The sequence below is a fragment of the Cannabis sativa genome, chromosome 9 (genome assembly GCF_029168945.1).
Source record: "Cannabis sativa cultivar Pink pepper isolate KNU-18-1 chromosome 9, ASM2916894v1, whole genome shotgun sequence".
In the NCBI taxonomy this organism is placed as follows: Eukaryota; Viridiplantae; Streptophyta; class Magnoliopsida; order Rosales; family Cannabaceae; genus Cannabis; species Cannabis sativa.
In genome coordinates, this window is record NC_083609.1 from 48,458,702 (window position 1) to 48,480,577 (window position 21,876).

The 21,876-nt window shown below is 34.3% G+C and overlaps 2 protein-coding genes, 1 long non-coding RNA gene and 1 other non-coding gene across 6 annotated transcripts; 3 read left to right on the forward strand and 1 right to left on the reverse strand.

Annotated features, from left to right (window-relative positions):
- The first annotated feature begins 3,462 nt into the window (after window positions 1-3,462).
- On the forward strand, window positions 3,463-3,569 carry LOC115724297 (small nucleolar RNA R71). Its single transcript, XR_004013095.2, has one exon. It is a non-coding gene; the product is annotated as a small nucleolar RNA R71 (small nucleolar RNA).
- A 3,628-nt stretch (window positions 3,570-7,197) lies between these two features.
- On the reverse strand, window positions 7,198-9,463 carry LOC133030952 (sugar carrier protein C-like). Its single transcript, XM_061104057.1, has one exon. The coding sequence runs from the start codon at window positions 9,422-9,424 to the stop codon at window positions 7,952-7,954; it is 1,473 nt and encodes a 490-aa protein (XP_060960040.1). The 5' UTR covers window positions 9,425-9,463; the 3' UTR covers window positions 7,198-7,951.
- A 6,883-nt stretch (window positions 9,464-16,346) lies between these two features.
- On the forward strand, window positions 16,347-17,848 carry LOC115722133 (uncharacterized). Of its 3 annotated transcripts, none has more exons than XR_009684492.1 (2): window positions 16,347-16,687; window positions 17,030-17,848. It is a non-coding gene; the product is annotated as an uncharacterized LOC115722133 (long non-coding RNA). The 3 variants fall into 3 exon arrangements; XR_009684493.1 differs by having other exon boundaries at window positions 17,051-17,848; XR_004012783.2 differs by having other exon boundaries at window positions 17,327-17,848.
- A 3,103-nt stretch (window positions 17,849-20,951) lies between these two features.
- LOC133031446 (uncharacterized) lies at window positions 20,952-21,825 on the forward strand. Its single transcript, XM_061104943.1, has 2 exons — window positions 20,952-21,182; window positions 21,235-21,825. Exons 1-2 carry the CDS (start codon window positions 20,952-20,954, stop codon window positions 21,823-21,825), a joined length of 822 nt encoding a protein of 273 aa, XP_060960926.1.
- The last annotated feature ends 51 nt before the right edge of the window (window positions 21,826-21,876 follow it).

Below are 21,876 nucleotides of genomic sequence, written 5' to 3' on the forward strand. Positions count from 1 at the left end.
GATTGGCTCTTCCCAATAATAATGTTTCACCTCAGAAAAGAACTTCTTTAGTTGTTGTCGAGATAGCTCAGGAGGAGTGATATTGACAGCCAAGAAGTTAACATAATCAGCATACCATGGTACCATCAGACTTTCCCTCACACTAAAGAGTTGTTCATCGGGAAATTGTTCATTTATTTGTACCTCTTTCGTATTCTGATTTTCTTCCAGTTCTAGTCTTGACAAGTGATCTGCCACCAAGTTCTCAGTACCCTTCTTGTCTTTTATGTCTAGATCAAATTCTTGCAAAAGAAGAACCCATCGAATCAGTCGTGGTTTGGCATCCTTCTTAGTCATCAAGTATTTGATTCCGAATGATCTGTATACACTATCACTTTATTACCAATTAAGTAGGGTCGAAATTTGTCACATGCAAACACTATGGCCAGCATCTCTTTTTCTGTAGTAGCGTAGTTTAGTTGGGCATCATTCAAGGTTTTGCTTGCATAATAAATGGTTCTGAATACCTTGTCAACCCGTTGTCCCAAGACTGCTCCAATAGCATAATCACTGGCATCGCACATGATTTCAAAAGGTAATTCCCAGTTTGGTGTAGTCACAATCGGTCTTTGAGATTAACTTCTCCTTGAGAATTTGGAATGCTTCAAGACAATCTTTCCCAAATTCAAAAGGTACTCCACTAGCAAGAAGATTGGATAGCGGTTTGGCCACTTTGGAGAAATCTTTGATAAATCTTCTATAAAACCCGGCATGACCCAAAAAGCTTCTAACTCCCTTCACTGAAATTGGAGGAGGCAAGTTCTCAATTGTAGATACTTTGGCTCTGTCAACCTCAATACCTTCTTTTGAGATTTTATGTCCCAGCACTATTCCTTCTGTAACCATGAAATGGCACTTTTCCCAGTTCAGCACCAAATTAGAATCTTCACATCTTGCTAAAACCAACTCCAAGTTACTCAGACATTGGTCAAACGATGAGCCAAACACTGAAAAATCATCCATGAACACCTCGATGCACTTTTCTATTAAATCTGAAAATATAGCCATCATACACCTCTGAAATGTTGCTGGAGCATTACATAGCCCAAATGGCATTCGTCGAAAAGCAAAAGTACCATATGGACATGTGAATGTTGTTTTCTCTTGATCCTCCGGTGCTATAGCTATTTGGTGATACCCTGAGTATCCATCAAGGAAACAATAGTACTCTTGTCCTGCCAACTTGTCTAACATCTGATCAATGAATGGGAGTGGAAAGTGATCTTTTCTTGTGGCCTTGTTGAGTTTTCGGTAGTCAATGCAAATTCTCCATCCCGTGACAGTTCTGGTTGGGATGAGTTCATTCTTCTCATTCTTCACCACCGTCATCCCTCCTTTCTTTGGAACAACTTGGACTGGGCTCACCCATTTACTGTCTGAGATAGGATACGCTACCCCTGCATCTAACCACTTCAAGACTTCTTTTCTGACAACCTCCTTCATTGGTGGATTTAATCTACGTTGTGCATCAATGGTTGGTTTCACTCCTTCCTCCATTAAGATTCTATGCATTACAGTTGAAGGGCTGATCCCTTTAATATCTGCTAAAGTCCATCCAATGGCTTTTGAATGCTTCCTTAGAACCCGTAATAGCTTATCTGTCTCTACAGAAGATAGGGAAGAAGCCACAATAACAGGAAGTGTCTTATTTTCACCCAAATATTCATACCTGAGATGCTGTGGTAGGACTTTTAACTCTAGTTGAGGAGGCTTTTCAGTAGATGGGGTAGGCTTTGTTGGTATGACTCCTAACTCTTCATAATATTTTCTATTCAGCGGTCCATAAGAATCGAGCCACATAGCATATTCATAAGCTTCCTTACCATCTTGTTCCACCACCTCTTCTTGTACCAAAGTCAGATTAAGAGGATCTTCAGCATGTGTCTTTGTCTCCACCAACTGGTCCACCACATCAATTGCAAAACAGTTGTCACTAGCTGTAGGATAGGTCATTGCTTTGAGTACATTAAATACAACTTCATCTCCTTGTACCCTTAGCTTTAACTCTCCTTTCTGAACATCAATTAGTGCTTTCCCTGTTGCCAAGAAAGGTCTCCCCAGGATGATAGGAACATTACTGTCTTCTTCCATATCCAGAACAATGAAATCGAGTTGGGAAGATGAACTTGTCCACCTTTACTAACACATCCTCAATGACTCCTCTAGGGTGAGCTAGCGATCGATACGCCAATTGAAGAGTTACGGTAGTTGGCTTTGCTTCACCTAGCTGCAATCTTTTGAACAACGACAAGGGCATTAAGTTAATGCGGCTCCCAAATCACATAGTGCATTTATCCCTTCAATTTTACCAATAGTACAAGGAATAGTGAAACTCCCTGGATCTACGAGTTTTGGAGGAGTTTCTTCGTAGAATAGCGCTACACTCTTCAGTTAGAGCCACTGTCTCATAGTCTTCCATCTTCCTCTTCTTTGACAAAATTTCCTTCATAAACTTCACATAACTTGGCATCTGCTCTAGAGCTTCAGCAAAAGGAATGTTAATGTGAAGTCTTTTGAAGACTTCTAGAAACTTGGTGAACTGCTTGTCTAAGCTTGACTTTCTCAGCCTCTGAGGATAGGGTATCTTTACATGATGATCAGTACTAATCGGTGGAGACTGTTGTGGTGGTGCTGGGCTATCAGTAGCCTTCTCTGCTGTCGGTGTTGGTGTCGGCACTGGTTGAGCATTTATTTCTACATCTACCTCAACTGGTTGTGGTAACTCAGGCCCATCATACTTCTTACCGCTCCTCAGGGTAATTGCCTTGCAGTTTTCTTTAGGATTAACTTCAGTGGTGCTAGGCAAATTTCCTTGAGGGCGGGTTGCTACCTGAGTTGCTAGGCGGCCCATACGAGTCTGCGGGTCTTTAATTGAAGATCTAGTTTCGGTCATGAATTGGAGCAAGAAATACGTACGCAAACTAGAACTTCCACCAGAGGCTTGTTCTTGATTAAACCGTTGGTTACGATTTCTTTGTTGATAGAACCCACTATTTCTTCGGTTGTTATTGGTTGAACCCATAATTGTTGTTGTTGTTGTTCTGTGAAAAATTCCCAATGGCCTTAGCTTCATCCATTGGCAAATCATCCACATCTGCTTGGCACTCCGAAAAGTGATGACTTCCTCCACATAACTCACAAACAATTTGGGCTTGCTTAGCTTGCCCTGCAATGATTTTAGTCAATGCCTCAACCTGAGCTGTTAACTTTGTGATGGCATCGACTTCTAACACACCAGCTACTTTCTTGGATTGACTCCTTTCAGTTGGCCACTGCTGGTTGTTTAGAGCCATCTCCTCCAATAGATCATATGCCTCATTAGCACTCTTTCTCATAAAAGCTCCGCCAGCTGCTGCATCTATTAGAGTTCTAGTATTACCAACCAACCCGTTGTAGAAGTTGTGAACCAGCATCCACTTCTCTATACCATGATGGGGACACCTCCTGATCAGATCTTTAAACCTCTCCCAAGCCTCATAGAGAGATTCATTATCTTGTTGGCAGAAATTGTTGATTTCTCCTCTTAGCTTTGCAGACTTAGCTGGAGGAAAGAACTTTGACAAGAATTTTGTTGCCAGATCATTCCATGTAGCAATAGAATTCGGTGGCAAAGAATTCAACCAACTCTTGGCTCGTTCTCTGAGCGAGAATGGAAACAACCTCAATCTAATGGCATCGTCGCTAACTCCATTAACTTTAAAAGTTTCACAAAGTTCCATGAAGTTAGAGAGATGCAAATTAGGATCTTCAGAAGGGAGACCACCAACCGGGGCAGAAGACTGCACCATTTGAAGGATGGCAGGTTTGATCTCGAAGTTGTTTGCATCCACTGCCGGTGGCCTAATACATGACTGCACTCCCGTCAGAGTAGGGAGAATGTAATCTCTCAAGCTACGGCCATTAGCTTGATCTTCCACAGCGCCTCCATTATTACCATTATTACGCCCATTGTTCCCAACATTATTGTTCACATTGGCAGCCATGATTTCTGATGTTTCAGCAGTTGCTGAAACTCTTTCTTGCCTCTTGTTCTTTCGATTCTTCTGCAAGTTTTCTCAATTTCGGGATCAGGCGGTAATATGACTGATTGTCCTTGACGGCGCATGCACTTAGGATTCCTGAAATGAATCAAGAAAATATTGCAAGAAAAAGGTTAGAAAAAATCAGCAAGAGAAAATATACCAAAGTAGAAGTTAGTATAATTTTATGTAATATTAATCTTTAACAATTCCCCGGCAACGGCGCCAAAAACTTGTTGCTATATTTTTAAACACTACGCAAGTATACGCAATCAAGTAGTAAATCTCACACAGGTGAGGTCGATCCCACAGGGAATTGGATTAAGTACCACTAAATTATACTTATGATTCTATTCGGTAAATCAAAAGCAATTACGGTTTAAAAACAGTAAAATTTGAAAGAAATTCAGAAAACTTAATAACACAGTTTAAAGTTGAGCAAGATGAGACAATAGGGAGGAGAATCCTGTTGTTGTTTACCCAAATTGTTAATGATTAATTACTATCCTATTCTTGGGGTGAATGACAGATTATAAAATAACCTAGCTCCTTCCAGATCTTCTAGATTCTAAATCACATGTTATCTAATTAATTCCTTAATTAAACTAACATGAAATCAGCATTAAGCAATAATCTACTCGTCACATAAGTCATGTAAATACTTTCGTTTCACATAGAACATCGATTATCTTAATTTTAGCATTCTCAATTCTCACTTTTCAGATTTTGAATTGAGATCATAGAGCATGCACAAGGTGATCAATCTTAAACATGAAATTAAACACAAATTAAGATAATTTCACACACAAGAATTGAGGAATGGTAATTAAACATTAACTAGGAAAACATTAAACAACAATCATCATCCTCCCTAAATGGGAGATTTAGTTCAGAAACAAATCCATAACCATTCCTATAGCAATATTCAACATAAATAAATTAAAGAGGAATAAAGAAAAGAACTGTTTGAAGGTGAATTCTGGATCTTCACTTGAATCTCTACGCTCTTCCTGCCGCTCTCAGCTGTGTTTTAGGGTTCCAAATCGCTCTCCCTGACTTCCAATCGCAGTTTTCTATTTATACTTGAAATTTAGGGTTCGATGGACGAAATTGCCCCTGGTCCGTACGGGATCTCGCCGCGGCCAAGCTTCCTCTCGCCGCGGCGAGAATTTGCCAATTTTAGGTGCTTTCTGTAAGTCGAATCTCGCCGCGGCGAGCCTCTTCATCGCCGCGGCCAGATATGCAAAAAACTCAGAAATTAAGTTTTTCTTCGGCTCAGCACGTCTTTCAATGAATTTCTGCACCCGAAACCTCTTTTACTCCAAAGAACCTGAAAACATAGAAAACAAGCGTAATTCCGTCCCAACACAGCTAAAAATGCACATAAATTGGATCCAAAACATAGGCTAAAAATAGCCTAACACTACCCAATGAAACTTGGACTAGTTTTTTACGTAGAAATTGATTTATCTAACAATTTAATCATTCAATTTTGCAAATGGGGTTACGTCGATGAACCCATTTTTACAAAAGTTTTTCCCGTCGGTGTACCGTAAGAAAAAGGCGGAAGAGTCGACCAATCAGTATTGCCAGTACGACAGTCAAACTCTGACCATGTTCACTTCTTCTATGTATGAGTCATTATGCAGAAAGAAATATATTGTGTTCATAAGCATGAGTCATTATGAGGAAAAAGAGTGCAGAAACAATGTCACATGCATAGAAAATCAGGGTAGTTTGACCAACTAAATAAAAGCTTACTGCAAAGAAAAAGACATGTTATAAAAAAGAACACAAGACAGAGAGTTAAAAATAATAAAAGAAAAATCCATGGACAGAAATATTAAAAGAAAATAAAATATTTGTTATTTTTAATTTTTTAACCAAACAATTAAATAAAAATAAAAATAGCCATGCTAAGGTGTGGTCTATACTTCCTCTGAAGCCACTTTATCTGTCGGAGATGGCTCCATACAACAACTCAATCCCATTCTTCCAACAACTCACCGGTATTAATGTCATCATGTTCTATGCCCCTATTTTGTTCAACACAATCGGGTTTGGAGACGATGCTTCACTTATGTCTGCTGTCATTACTGGGGTTGTTAACGTTGGTGCTACTTTGGTCTCCATTTATGGTGTTGATAAATGGGGTAGCACCAACGTTGGTCTACCTGTGCCGGTTGAGTTAAACTGCTGAGTGTTTTGCCTAACTTCAGGCAAACTAACTGGTACTGTAGGCAAACTAACTGGTTGACTTGAAGCAGCTCGAACAGACTGATTCATAGATGATGGCATCTGTGGTTGTAAATTGGGAACTGTGTTTAATGCTGATGCAGGGATATTTGTTGGACGTTGTATTCCCCGGGGATGAGATGTAAACCCAGTCTTACATCTCATCCCCGGGGAATACAACGTCCAACAAATATCCCTGCATCAGCATTAAACACAGTTCCCAATTTACAACCACAGATGCCATCATCTATGAATCAGTCTGTTCGAGCTGCTTCAAGTCAACCAGTTAGTTTGCCTACAAGACGCTAGTTTGCCCGAAGTTAGGCAAAACACTCAGCAGTTTAACTCAACCGGCACAGGTAGACCAACGTTGGTGCTACCCCATTTATCAACACCATAAATGGAGACCAAAGTAGCACCAACGTTAACAACCCCAGTAATGACAGCAGACATAAGTGAAGCATCGTCTCCAAACCCGATTGTGTTGAACAAAATAGGGGCATAGAACATGATGACATTAATACCGGTGAGTTGTTGGAAGAATGGGATTGAGTTGTTGTATGGAGCCATCTCCGACAGATAAAGTGGCTTCAGAGGAAGTATAGACCACACCTTAGCATGGCTATTTTTATTTTTATTTAATTGTTTGGTTAAAAAATTAAAAATAACAAATATTTTATTTTCTTTTAATATTTCTGTCCATGGATTTTTCTTTTATTATTTTTAACTCTCTGTCTTGTGTTCTTTTTTATAACATGTCTTTTTCTTTGCAGTAAGCTTTTATTTAGTTGGTCAAACTACCCTGATTTTCTATGCATGTGACATTGTTTCTGCACTCTTTTTCCTCATAATGACTCATGCTTATGAACACAATATATTTCTTTCTGCATAATGACTCATACATAGAAGAAGTGAACATGGTCAGAGTTTGACTGTCGTACTGGCAATACTGATTGGTCGACTCTTCCGCCTTTTTCTTACGGTACACCGACGGGAAAAACTTTTGTAAAAATGGGTTCATCGACGTAACCCCATTTGCAAAATTGAATGATTAAATTGTTAGATAAATCAATTTCTACGTAAAAAACTAGTCCAAGTTTCATTGGGTAGAAAAAGAAAAAGAAAATATATAGATACAAGAAGTTAAGTTTAAGTACCAGAAATCCCAATATCGTAACCGAAAATCAGACCGCCCATGGCTGCAACAATACATGTCATGGTCACAAATGGAGTCAGTTTCCCTAGGTAGGACTTATCGGCACCACCGGTAGGTATGCCGACGGCTGGCATTTTCTTACAACTGAACTTTCTTTCTTTCTAGGGCTAAGAGAAGGAAAAGATTGTGAGAAAAACGAGCTTAAAAGGGAAACCTGTATATTTTTTTTTTTATGTATAGAGAAATAAATAATATCTTGTTTCTAATCAAAGGCAATTTTCACATGCACCCTCAATTATTTATTTATTTATTTTGTATTTGAGGATAAGATTTTGAACCGAAGAGGAGAAAGAGGGAGTAAAACCCTTAAACAATCTTCTACTTGTCTACTTGCCTCAACAATACAAGAATTTTACTTTTTGGCCGTTGGATAACCCTACTTATTTGATAAAAAATAGAATAGTTATCTACATGTTACTTCCCATCAAGAAAACTTTGCAACTTAAACCATCTCCAAGTTTGGTGGGACAACTCTGTGTTGTTGATCATCATCATCATAATATTTTTGCCAATAAGGATGTTTACGCCACACGATAGACATTTCATCAATAGGAACTCCCTTAGTCTCCGGAAGTAACATGTAGATAAACCCAGTCATGATCACCACGAACACCGCAAAGAAAATAAACAGACCAAACTTAAGGTGACAAAGCATGGTTGTGAACACCTGAGCAATACACAAAGTGAAGATCATGTTCACCGACACGTTAACACTCTGAGCCGCTGATCGAACCTCCAGAGGGAATATTTCACTAGAAACTAACCACCCTAACAGACCCCACGACCAAGCGAATCCCGCCACGTAGACACAGATAAAGAACACCAATCCATATGCATACCAGTTGGGAAGAACGCCCGGGTTGCCGCTCACACCAAACTTCAACGCTATACCAATTGTAATGATAACTTGGCAAAGGAACATCTGTACTCCCCCTTCCAAGAACAGAGTCCTTCTCCCAAACTTATCGACGGTTAGGATCGAGACGAAGGTGGCGAGTGTGTTGACTAGGCCCGTGATGACCGCGGACATGAGCGAGGCACTGCTTCCAAACCCAATGGTCTTAAATAAAACAGGGGCGTATAATGTGATCACATTCATTCCCGTAAGTTGTTGAAAAGCTGGGATTGCAATTGCAAATGCTAATTGGGGTCTGTACTTCTTTTTCAAAAGAGTTCTCCAAGGGTGTTTAACTTTCTTTGACGCTTCACTTGCACTGACTAAGTCATTGAACTCTTCCTCTACATTGGCCACTCCTCTGATTTTGGTGAGCTGGTCCTTAGCCTCGTCCTGTTTTCCACGCTCAATCAAGGAGTTAGGAGTGTCAGGTAGGGTTAAGCTTCCAGCTATGATTAGCAGAGCAGGCACGGCGGCTCCGCCTAAGCTGAGGCGCCATCCCCAACCGCCTTCTATCTTGGCGAAGAAGTAGTTTAACAAATTGGCTACCAATATTCCAATGGTGATGGTAAGCTGGAATAGCATGTTGAGAGCTCCACGGTACTTGTATGGGGCCATCTCAGAGACATAAATTGGGACAGACTGATTAGCACAGCCAATGCCAAATCCCAAGAAGAGTCTTCCAAGAATGAGCATCCAAATGTTTTGGGCAGATGCATTGAGAATTGCTCCAATGAGAAAGAGGATTCCACCCCAAAGCATAGTGACTCTTCTTCCCAAAAGTCTTGGTATTTTGGAGGCTCCAATGGAAGATACCAAAGATGCTACGTATAGTGATGATGTGAAGAGTGTTAGGAGTTGGCTGTCGAATTTACAATATTGATCATCTGAGATTGTCATTGAATTTTGTTTTGCATAAACGGATGGAAAGAATTGGTTTAGGAATGAATCCATGGAGGTGAGTCCACCTGAAATTCCAAGATCATATCCAAATATTAAACCTCCTGATGCACCAACCATGCAACTCCATACAACTCTTCATGCCAGTTTTTCAGATATTCTTTCCCATTATTACTATCAATAATTGCACCACCACCTATTTTTAATTGATTTGATCGCTTCAACTTAATTAGATTTATTTTTAATGACTACGGATTAATGAATTATTATGAAACTAAGTTTATTAAAATATATGAGAGAAAGCTCTAGAGAGAAACAGTATATAGTAGGAATGGAGTGGATTAGGTTTTGCTTTATGTATATATATATAGAGAGTCAGTGATTGAGTCTATCTTACCCCAAAAATAATAGTATTATTAATCATACGAAAATACATATATTAATTTTATTAAAATATTTTTTGCAGGGCTTATCATGGCATGCATTTATTATTATTACTACTTTTGTTACCATCTTCTTCATCCTAATTTCTATTATTAGGACAGTATTATTGTTGTAGCTATTTGCGTATTTTTATATGTATATAGTAATAGCAGGTCTTTATTTTTTATATATATATCTATATATCTATAAAGGAGAAGTATGAGGCGGTCACATGACATTCTAAAATCACTCCAAAATTATTTTTCTCTTCTCTCCTTAATTCTCTCAATTTTAATATTTTATGAAAGCATAAATCTACAAATTGATATTTTACTATTATTTTAATAATTTTTCTAAAAAACAAACTTTACAAATTAATATTTTACTATTATTTTAATTTTTTATAAAAATATAAATATTTAAAAAAAAAAACATAAATTTACAAATTGATATTTTACTATTATTTTAATTTTCTATAAAAATATAAAATATTTAAAAAAAAAGTTAGAAAATAAGAAATAATTTTAAAAAAAAATATATTAAAATTTAAATCAAATATAATTTTCTCATAACTAAAATATCACATTTTTTATATATTTTTTTTAATTAAGATATTTAAAAAACAATAATCAATATTTTAGAACATATAAATTAATAATAACAGAACAAACTAATGAATTTTTTTCTAATGTCATAAAAATATTAAAAAAACATTTAAAATTCGAGATGAAATCTAAGATTAAGATATAGATTTGAAAAATACAATAGTGAAGACTACAAGTGAACTACGGTAATGACAATGGATGTGATACAATGATGACAACGGGTGAGATACGGTGATGAAACTAAGTGAGATACGATACGGTAATAAAAATAAGTGAGATACAATGAGTCAACAAATGAGATATAATAGTAACAATAGTTTTGAATAATCGAGATATGAAAATAATGTATTATGGGAAACACCGTAATTTTTTTCTACACCACCTTACTTATTTATTTTTATAATAATAATTTCTTTTAACAAAGCAATTTAAAATACTACATATAATAAATTTTAAACTTCTTAATAAATAATAATTAATTAAATTGTACATTTAGGTTTTAATAAATAAATAATTAATAATAATATGAAATAAGATAATATATTATAATTTTACTATATATTAGAATTATATTTTTAAGTAATTATTTATTATAATACTAAAAAAATATTAAATTAGTTGCGCGAAAAGTTGCTATATTACCTAGTTACTAATAAGGAGATTGCTTCCAAAATTCTAATGTTTGAGCTAAGCAAATATCCATGCAAAGGGCATACAATATTTGGAAACCAATGCTCAATATGTGCTTATGAATTTGAGAATGGTGAGGAAGTAAGAATCACCAAATGTGATTATTGTTTTCACAAAAAATGCACTCGTGACATGATCAATGGAAAGCTCACCCAATGCCCTATATGTAGAATGTCATTATTTACATAGACAATTTTTATTTTAATGAATAATTAAAAAGAGTGTGCGTGTTCTTTTTTATAATTATTTATGTATATGTGCGTAATATTAATTATATCAATAAATAATTATTATTATTTGTCTCCTAAGAATCTCATTAATTATTGCTATTTTTTTTTAATTAGTAATATGATGCATGTGTAGTTTTTTTTTTTTTTTAATAAAAACAACACTTTATTAAGAAATATCATCCAAAACTAAGGATGAAACATAATAAACTGTATTCAAAGAGTATTCAAACAAAAACTACAATTTAATAGAAAATTGGATTATTCCTAAATATTTGAAGTTTAAGTCCAAAATAGAAAACAAATAATTTGAAATTTATTCATTATTGGTATTTCTAAATATTTAAGTCCAAGAGTACTGCTTTTTCTTTTTGTATACTTCTTTTCTTTTTTGTTTTTTCTTTTCTTTAATTACCCATTTAGTGTTAGGGTTTGGGAATGCCTTATTTAGAGGAAAGAATATGATCTCATGCTTTGGTTTTTTTTTTCTTTTGTTCTTTTAAAAAAAAAAAATTGAAAGTAGAAAAAATGAGTACTTTGAGGTTCATAAAGTGTGTTACTGTTGGCGATGGAGCTGTAGGAAAAACTTGTCTTCTTATCTCCTACACAACCCACTACAAGAAATGTCACTTTTTCCAGCACATTTTTGTGCTGGCAAAAGTTAGTATTGTGCTTGTAAAATAGAATTTACTTGTGTTGTGTTGGCAAAAAGGGGTTGGCAAATTAATATTGGTATTAGAATTTTGGCCAGCATAAAATGAAAAGAGCTGGCAAAAATGACTTTTCCTTATGTGCTGGTAAAAGTTAGATTTTAGCCACTGCAAATGTATGCTGGTAAAACTTTGACATTTTTGCCGATGCAGTTTGCAAAATGGGCAGAGTTTAACCGTGGCCGGTAAAAGTGATATTTCTTGTAGTGACCACAGCCAAAACGCCTGCTATCAATGAACACAGCTCCGTCAATATTAACTTTGATCTGTGGATAAATCGGTTTTGTCCAATGCTTAATCTCAACCTGCCGAGAAGCAAGGTTGGTAAATGGTTAAATCTTTTGAGCATTACTCCATTCCTCAAAGCTTAGCTTAGCTAACAGACTTACATCATCAACATTTGGTTGTTTAGCATTCCAAACCAGTTGGTTTCGGTGATGCCATATCGACCAACACATCATAGCAGCTTCAATAGTTTCACCTGACGTCCACTACCTTAACCCTTCATCAAACCACTGGAGAACATCATAGCAGCAGCACCAACTGCTGCAAGAAGTGCCCGGATGCATCCAGATAAGTCACCAGGACTGGATGGTATGAACCCAACTTTCTTTCAAAAGTATTGGGATATTGTGGGAGTTGACATGGTTGAGACAGTTAGACAATTCTACCATATGGACTCTATGCTAATTTGATCCTTATTCCTAAAAAGAAGTGCCCTGAGAATATGAGCGAGTTGCGGCCGATCTCTTTGTGCAATGTGATTGCCTAAATCATATCTAAAGTTGTGACAAAGAGATTAAAAATGTCTATTGGGTGATGTTATTTCGAGTAATCAGAGTGTTTTCGTTCTTGGCCGTCTTAAAACTGATAACTTAATGGTCTCGTATGAAGTCCTCCATTATTTGAAAAGAAAGCAAAAGGGTCAAGATGGCTATATGGCTTTGAAACTGGATTTGAGTAAAGCCTATAATAGGGTAGAATGGTCCTACCTGTGTGCAATGTTAAGCCGGTTAAGTTTCGATGATAAGTTTGTCCGTATTATCATGTACACAAACAAACTGATTCTGAGGTCCCCTCTCCGGCTCAACTCAATCTATATAATTCACATGATTCATTATTTGGTTACACCAATATGTGTATATAGATTTATGAGGTTATGAATATGAATGTTAACTTAAAAATATATACAACTAAATGCGCATGAATATTGTTATTAGGTATCTTAGGGCCAGTTTGGCATAGCTGTGCTGTAGGAAAAAGCAGAGTTAGCTGTGCTGTGAGAAAAAGCAGCTGTAGAAAAACTGTGGAAAAAAGTTGAGCTGAGTGTTTGGTAAATTATAAATTTTAAAGTAATGTGAGTTGTTAAGATCTATTATAATGATAATGATAATGTTATAATCTAGTTTATTATAATCACAAATATGTAAGAACTTATTTTATATAATATTTTATTTTTTATATCTTTTTAATTTTTTTTTTCAAATATAAATTTATATGTATTTGATAAAAATAATTTATAGTATTTGTTTATTATGTTTTATCAAATGTAAAAAAAAAATTAGAAACTCAAGTATATAAGAAAAATTCTAGGTTAATGTTGTTTGTTAATATTAAAATAAAATATAAATTATTTTTTTAAAAAAATAAGAGATTTAATAATTATTTATTTTATTATAATTAGTTTATTTTATTTATTTTTATTTTTTTAATATGTACTAAATAAGTAAATATGGTTTTAGTACAAAAAAAAATTATTATAGTCTTTTAATCAAAATAACTTTTTCTAAAAGTTGGGTTGGAGCAGCTTCAGCTTTTAGCTGTAGCTTCTCCAAAAATTATTCAAAAAGTTGTTTTTCTAATGTTTGCCAAACATATTTTTATCACAGTTTTTTTAAAAAACAGCTTTTAGCTTTTCCAAAAGCTGTTTCAAACGGGTCCTTAGTGTTTAACATCCTTATAAATAGCTAGAAATATTAATTTTCTATATAATTAATATAAAAATAAAATAAATTAATGACATTTGGTTTTGTAACATTTGTAGAAAAATGTTGAAAAAATATTGTTTTTTGATAAAAAAAAATGTCAGTTCAAAGTGAATAAATGACATTTTGATTAAGAGGAAATTACGTAGAATATGGCATTTTTTCCTTAAATTTCATAGATATGAAAAAATTAGAGATTTACTTAACTTATGGCTTTTTTACAATTTAAGTTAGTTGTATGGAAAAATATTTCCATATTTTTAAGTTTTTATTAAATAAAGCCACATTTTCATTTTATTAACTTATGTTTAGAGATTTCTAATATTTTTTAAAGCAAATCATTAATATATATATACATTTATATTATTTTTATATTATAATTATTTTATTTATTTTAACTCTACATAATCATTCTTTCTTAACTTAAATTTCTATTTTATTTTTTCTTTAAAAAATCTATTTATTAATATATGTAGAAGGTTTATTTTATTTTTAACTTAATTATTACAAAGTATTTTTTTTATTTATTTGAATATAAATTAACATTTTGATATTATATTTTATAAAGGAATGCAATGATATTTTATTTAAATTCTCAAGTACCAAGTTACTTTAGAAAGCAGGATAAAAGACAAAAAGACAAAAACAAAAAAACATGTTACTTTTGCATTAAAACCAGTCAAAATATAACACACTAAACCTAATTTAATATTTCAAGTTCTAGGTTACTTTAGCAAACATCAGGTTACTTTTGATTTGTCAATAGGTTACATGTGTAAGAAATATAACACATCAACCAAATTTAATATTTCAGGTATCGAATTATTTTAAAAAATATTGGGTTACTTTTTGATGTTGCGAATAGGTTACATATGTGTAAAAAATGTAGCACATCAACAAAATTTCATATTTTAGGTATCAAATTACTCTAGAAAGCAAAATAAAAGACAAAATATAAAAAATTATGTTACTAACAAAATTCAATATTCCAGGTACCAAGTTACTTTAGAAAATATCAGGTTACTTTTTGATGTTATTAATAGGTTACATGTGTAAAAAATATATAGAATAACAAGAAAATTTAATATTTCAAGTACCGAGTTACTTTCAAAAATATAATAAAAGACAAAAAGGAAAAAAAATGTTATGTTTGCATTAAAATCAGTCAAAATGTAGCACACAACTAAATTCAATATTCTAGGTACCAGGTTACTTTAGAATCATCGAGTTACTTTTTGATGTTGCCAATAAGTTGCATGTGTAATGGTAGTGGAGTTAAAAAAATATTATGGTAGTGGTATTAAAAATATATCGGGTTACTTTGTGATGTTGTCTCTAGCATATGTTAATTTTTATGGCATTTAAAAGTACTAGGTTACTATTTGTTATGCATGTAATTATTTAGGTTACTTTAATAATGTTAAAATAAGTAGGTTCCTTTTATCATTATCTTTATTAATTGTTTCAGGTTACTTTTATAGTTACTTCTATAGTGTCCAAAAAGTATCAGGATAATTTTTTTTTTTACTTTTTTTTACTACGTTTTTTTTTTGTTATTGCTTTTTTTTATGGTTCCAAATTAATTATATGGTGTTAAAAAGTATCACTTATATGACTATTAGGTTACTTTTTTTTTTAATCTTTATATATTGAAAATTAACATTCTTTTTTTTTTCTTCATATTAATTAGGGTAAATAGCTAAATATATATATGTTATTTCATTATGTGTGGCACTAGCAAACTTAAAATCAAATTTAAAAAAAAAAAAAAAGTTAAGATCAATGACAAAACTTCATAAATATTTGTGTAGAATATTAAAAGTTATAAAAAAAAACTTTAGAAATTTGTTATTGGGTGTCAAACAAAAAATTAGACTATTACTCAATAAAAAATAATTTGATTGTTGCTAAAAAAAAAAAAAAAAAAAATCTTGGCTTAAGCAAAACACTAGAAAAAATGGGAGTTCTAAAAAATGGGGGTTCTCAACTTTCCAAATCATGGTTGAGAGAGGTTATATATACTAATTAGTTATTTCTATATTTTAAATTTTTTATTCATCTTTCCAGTTTTTATAAAATTTCTTTATTTCTCCGTATATTTCTAAACCACTTACAAAAAAAAGCCATATTTATAAAATAAACCCTTTGATTAATAACATCTCTTCAAAATGTCAACATTGATATGTTTTATTGACATTTGACATAAAACGTCACTAGTTTATATATATTTAAATTTAATAGTATTTAAAAAAAAAAATGTCATTAAAATATATAAATAATCACATTTGTAAAAGTGTCACAAAATATGAAAATGACTAACATTTTAAAATGTGAGTAAAAATACCAATTTTTTAACAATATAAAATAATGCCTTAAATTAATATTTCTAACTGTTTTAAAAAAATAATATTACTAAAATTTTCAAATAAATAAATAAATATTAGTAAAAAATTAAAAATTTTAAGATGAAAAAATGCCATTTTACAGCTACACGGTTTCTCTTCTCAGTCCCGGTAGAAATTTTTTCTGTCACCGACGGTCAAATCCGACCCCACCGTGAGATTCGCCGGCCCCTAAAACCTAACACCCATAAGCTCTCTCCTTCTCCGAGCACGACGACGCATCTCAGACGGCTATTGTTCAGCCATTGACGGTGCAAGCGGACACAGATCAAGCTTCCTTCCCCTTTCTCGGTCCTCTCATTCTCTCTCTCGTTCTTTCGATGGGATCTTTCTCTGAATGGGTAATTCTCTCTCTGCTTTCTCTATTTTTTTCTCTCTTCTCTGTATATGAGTTAATATTATTATTTTGGTGGCTTGGCTATGACCCCTTAACCAATGATTTTAATGTGGTGGTGTTCACACCTCGACATTCTTTTAAAGAGGGTCACCAAATTGGGAGTTTGAGAAACAATTCATGGAAAGGAATTTCAATGTCTAACCTATTTCCAGAATTTGACTCTGCTACTGTTCTGTTATACTATCTATGGGCATGTCCATTAATGTTAATAACTTCATTTATTGGTCTATTAGCTATGAAAATAGTAATACAACTAATGATGAAGATGAACTGGAATTATTTACAGGGATAATTGCTTTTGATATAGGTAAGGAGAAATTTAATCTTATAAAGTTACCTAAATTTTGGAGAGGTAATGATGGTGGGGACATAGCTAAAATTTTTGGGTGGGTGTCTTTCTATGATATATGTGGATGAAGACACAGTAGTTCACATATGGATTATGAAAAATTATGGTGACTCTTATTCTTGGTACAAATATTAATTTTTTAGTTTATATGATCTTATTTCAGATAAGCTTGGTAAATTTTTTGAGCAATGAGATTATGTTAGTTTCTTTATTTTTGACTGGTTATTATTGTAGTAAGACACAAGTGTAAGATAAGAGGATGATATCCTGCATTGGACTTCACTACTTATGCAGAGAGCGTTTTCAGGATAAATGAGTGACAATTTCGTATATGTTTTAAAAAGTGAGTTTAACACTTTTGGATCTTTCCTCAAATGCGATCCACCCAACACGAAAGAAATCCTCTCATCTCGACAACACGATCCATCCAAAAATTGGTTTTGAAGCTCTTAATTATGTGTCTGCTCCCATCTCGTTTTTGTGGATGGATGAGGATGCCATAGTTTAGATTTCTAAACCCAGTGTGAGTCTAGGTAAAGCTCCCATACATTTATATTTAATTTTCTTTTGATTGTATATGTATGTTTATTGTATAAACTTTTGGTTTGAATTTGTTTTTGAGTTTTGTGATATAATTTTTTTGATTTACTGTGCATATACTATTGTTCATTTTATCAATTCCTGAGTTATTTTTTGCAGATGTATTCATGATATTGATTATTGTTAATGAATTTCCTTTGATCTTGATGGTTCTCATACTTTTGTTTACGAACATCTATTTTACTTTTTGTGTACGATTATAATTTTCACTGTACAAGCATTTTGGATTATTGTAAAACAAAATAAAGAGATCTTCTTTAAAGAAATAAAAGAAATTGATTGTATGGACATGAACTTAGTTTTACTCCATCTTTGTAAATGTATTGATTTAAGTTTTTGTTACGTGATATTTTGTATACATAAATTTTATTGTAATGTTAATCTGTTATTGATATAAATTAATGAAAAGTATTTATAAAATTTTATCTTATGATAATGTCTATATATTTGCATTACAAAATTCTATTTTCTAATTATATGTTTTTTTATTAAAAAATTATTTAATAAAAAAATTAAAATATATACAATTTTATTATGAAATTAATATTAATTTAATTATTTTTTAGTAACATTTTTCCAAATGATACTAAAAAGAATATAGTGACATTTGTACCTATACTCACATGGGTATATCTTACATTTTTCACAAATGTTATTAAAGCCATTAATGTTACTAAAACTACCTAAAAGTGACATTTTCAAATGTTAGAAAATCTAATAATAATAAAAAAATAGAATAACAGGAATATCAAAGAGCAAGTTGAAATTAAAAGGGAAATTTGACAATATATGCTTAAAAATATATAATACACTAAAACTATGCTAGCATTTTTTACATTATGGAAACTATACTTAAAACATTTTTCCCTTACAATTTTACTCCTAAAACAAACCAAAAAATATTCATAACACTTTCTCTCTCTCTATCTCTCGGATTTCTCTCTCTCTCTCTCTCTCTCTCTCTCTCTCTCTCTCTCTCTCTCTCTCTCTCTCTCTCTCTCTCTCTCTCTCTCTCTCTCTCTACAATACACACATTGCCACCACCGGAGCTAGTGTTCGGCCGACTTACTCAAAGGGAACTTGAAACCCAACCAAAGCTCTAAGAAAGTCATTCCTTTAAACAATAATGGGTATGTAATTTCTTTAGTAATTATTGTTTGATTTAGATGTATTTATGTTGAAAGTAATAGATCTACACATATCCGTGGTTTTTATGTACCCTTTTGACACCCTTTGTCAATGAAACACGAAATGCAGCAAGTCTGCGAGTTTACTGGTTTTTTTTTGCAATTTTAGCGATATTTTTCGACATGGTTAGCGACATTTAGCGATTAAGAGCTGACAAGAGGTTAGGGATGACATTTAGCGACATGTATCGACATGTCGCGACACAAGTCGCGACACATAGAATTATTGTGTTATATTGTGGATATTTTTTATTTTTCTCGACATGTTCGCGACGTTTGTCGACTTACTGTATTTTGCAATTATTTCGCGATAAGTAGCGATAGGTTCGCGATATCTTGCGACATATTGGTTTGTTATAATTTGTGGTCATTTTGTTTTGCAGATTCGAATGTGTTTGTAGTTGTACTATATGATGGGGCTTGGGCAGTTGAAGGTTTCAACTGGATTTTCAATAATCCCAAAAGTAAGATGTTAATGTTTGAGGTTGACACTACTTTAGAAAAGATGAATGATATTTTGTATGAAGAATTGGATATAGACCCTATTGTGTATGAACTGAAAATAGAGGTGTGTTATATGTACATGAAAGGCAATATGATACCGCCAGAAGTTTTAGTGAAAGATAGTCAAGTAAGATTGTTCTTAAGAATGAAGGCAAAAATGAGTGTGGAGAACTTGCTGCCACTGTTTGTGACTAAGGTTAAAAGGCATGCGCTTTTGGGGCCTACTCCGCCAACTGTCCTCCCAAGAAGTGTTGTTGGGAGTTTTGTCCCGAAACGATCCGGTAGTAGGGATGAATGAGCAGCCCCTACTAATATAGAGGAGGATAATAGGGTTGACTATGGATTTGACCAGTTCAATGAGTTTGATGGTGCATTTTACAACAATGATCCTATAGTAGATTTGAACGAGGATGGTGATGCGGAGTTGGAAGTTCATGAACCTATAGAAGTACCTTCTTTAAGGTTAGAACTACCTCCACCATCTCCACCACGTCCAAGGGAGCAAAGGAAAGACCAAGAAAGAAGAACCCCTCGGAGTGAAAATCACGAAACACCGAGCACCGCAGTAGCCGCCTGTGTCCTCCTCGTAGTACCGTACCATCCGATTTTGAAGTTTGTACAAAATTCAAACCTATTGTGTGGACAAGGGAAGACATAGAGGAAAATAAGGTTTATACAACTTCTTTTACCGGTACACATTCGTGGGGAAATATATGTTGGCAAGCCGTATACAAATAAGACTCGAATTGAAAAATGTGGTTGGAAGGTTTGCATTGAAAATGAATTTTGAGTTCATGGTGAAGAAGTACGGGACCGATGTTTTTTATGCAACTTGCGGGGGTTCGGATTGCAAATGGAGAGTGAGGGGGAGGAAGAGGGCACGTTGTGACATGTTTGAGGTTACCGTATTCCACAACGAACACACATGTAGCCTGGATTCTAGACATGCTGATAACCGTCAAGCAAAGACCGTGGGTTGTTGGCCACCTCATTAAGAACAAGTTCAAATCGGATGGAACTAAGTACAAAGCTAAAGACATACAAAGGGATATGTTTCGGGAGTATGGGATCAAGATGAGCTATGAGAAGGCTTGGAGGTGCCGAGAGAAGGGACTTATGTATTCGAGGGGTACGCCGGCGGCGGCTTATAGTCGATTACCGGTTACTTTTACGTGCTGGAACAGAAGAATCCAGGTACTATTACAGACATTATCACAGAGGATAACAGGTTCAAGTACTGTTTCTGGTCACTGGCTGCTTGTAGGAGGGGATTTAAGTTTTGTCGTCCTGTGATTAGTATCGACAGCACGGTCTTGAAGACAAGGTTTGGGGGCACAATGCTAGTTGCTGTAGCGTACGATGCAAATAACCAACTGTTTTCGATTGCCTTTGCAATTGTTGACGGCCGAGAATCATGACTCTTGGAAGTATTTCTTGCGAAGTTAAAGGAAGCGATTGGGGAGGTTGAAAAGTTAGTGTTTGTATCGGATAGGCATCAAAGCATTGAACATCTTGTCGAGGTTATTTTCCCGAAGCATGCCATCCGTGCATGCTACAAACATATTTCTATGAATGTCACCCACAAGTTCAAGACTGATGTATGTAACACGCAAATATGGTTGGCCGCTTACGCATGGTCGAAGAGGGAATGTGATAGACATTTGCAGGTGCTCCGACAGATGGATCCTCCCATCGCTGCTTATGTTGACAATATAGGATTAGAAAAATGGGCTCGTCCTTATTGTCTAGGAGACAGGTACAACATCATGACAAACAACGCTGCAAAAAGCCTTAACAACGTGATCGAAGAATTCGGGCATATCCAATAACTACTCTAGTTGAGTTCATAAGGTTCACACTTTACAAAATTGGTTTGCTAACCGTACGGAGAAGGCAAGTAAGTGTGTTACCCCTTTGGCAACTCATTTTGAGGAAGATTTGATAAAGCAACACGAGGATGGTAGACGTAGAAGTGTCCTACGTAACGGTGCACAATTGTTTAATGTTGGAAGAGGTGCTGACGGTTCTGACTTTGAAAAAGGCGGAGATGTGAACTTAGTTGAGAGAACTTGCACTTGCGGCATGTTCCAATTGTTGAAAATTCCTTGTCCCCATGCATGTGCTGCAGCGCTTACTCAGAATGTCAGTGTCTACGCTCTGTCATCCCCCTATTACACAAAGGAGACGTGGAAGAATACTTACGATGCAACAATTAATGTTGTGGGCGAGGAGGATGAATGGGTGCTTCCAGAACACATGCAGAACATGAGAATCGGTGTACCAGTGGAGAAGAAACCTGTAGGTCGTCCAAGAAAGAGCAATGCAGGAAGACTACGGACTAACCGATTTCCATCGAACGGTCAAAAAGTCAAGGAACCACGCAAATGTTCAAACGGTGGCGCATTGGGACACAACAAAGCTACTTGCAAGGCCAGGGTTTGAGCAGCATTTTCGTTTTGAAATTGCATGCATTATTATTATTATGGTTTATGA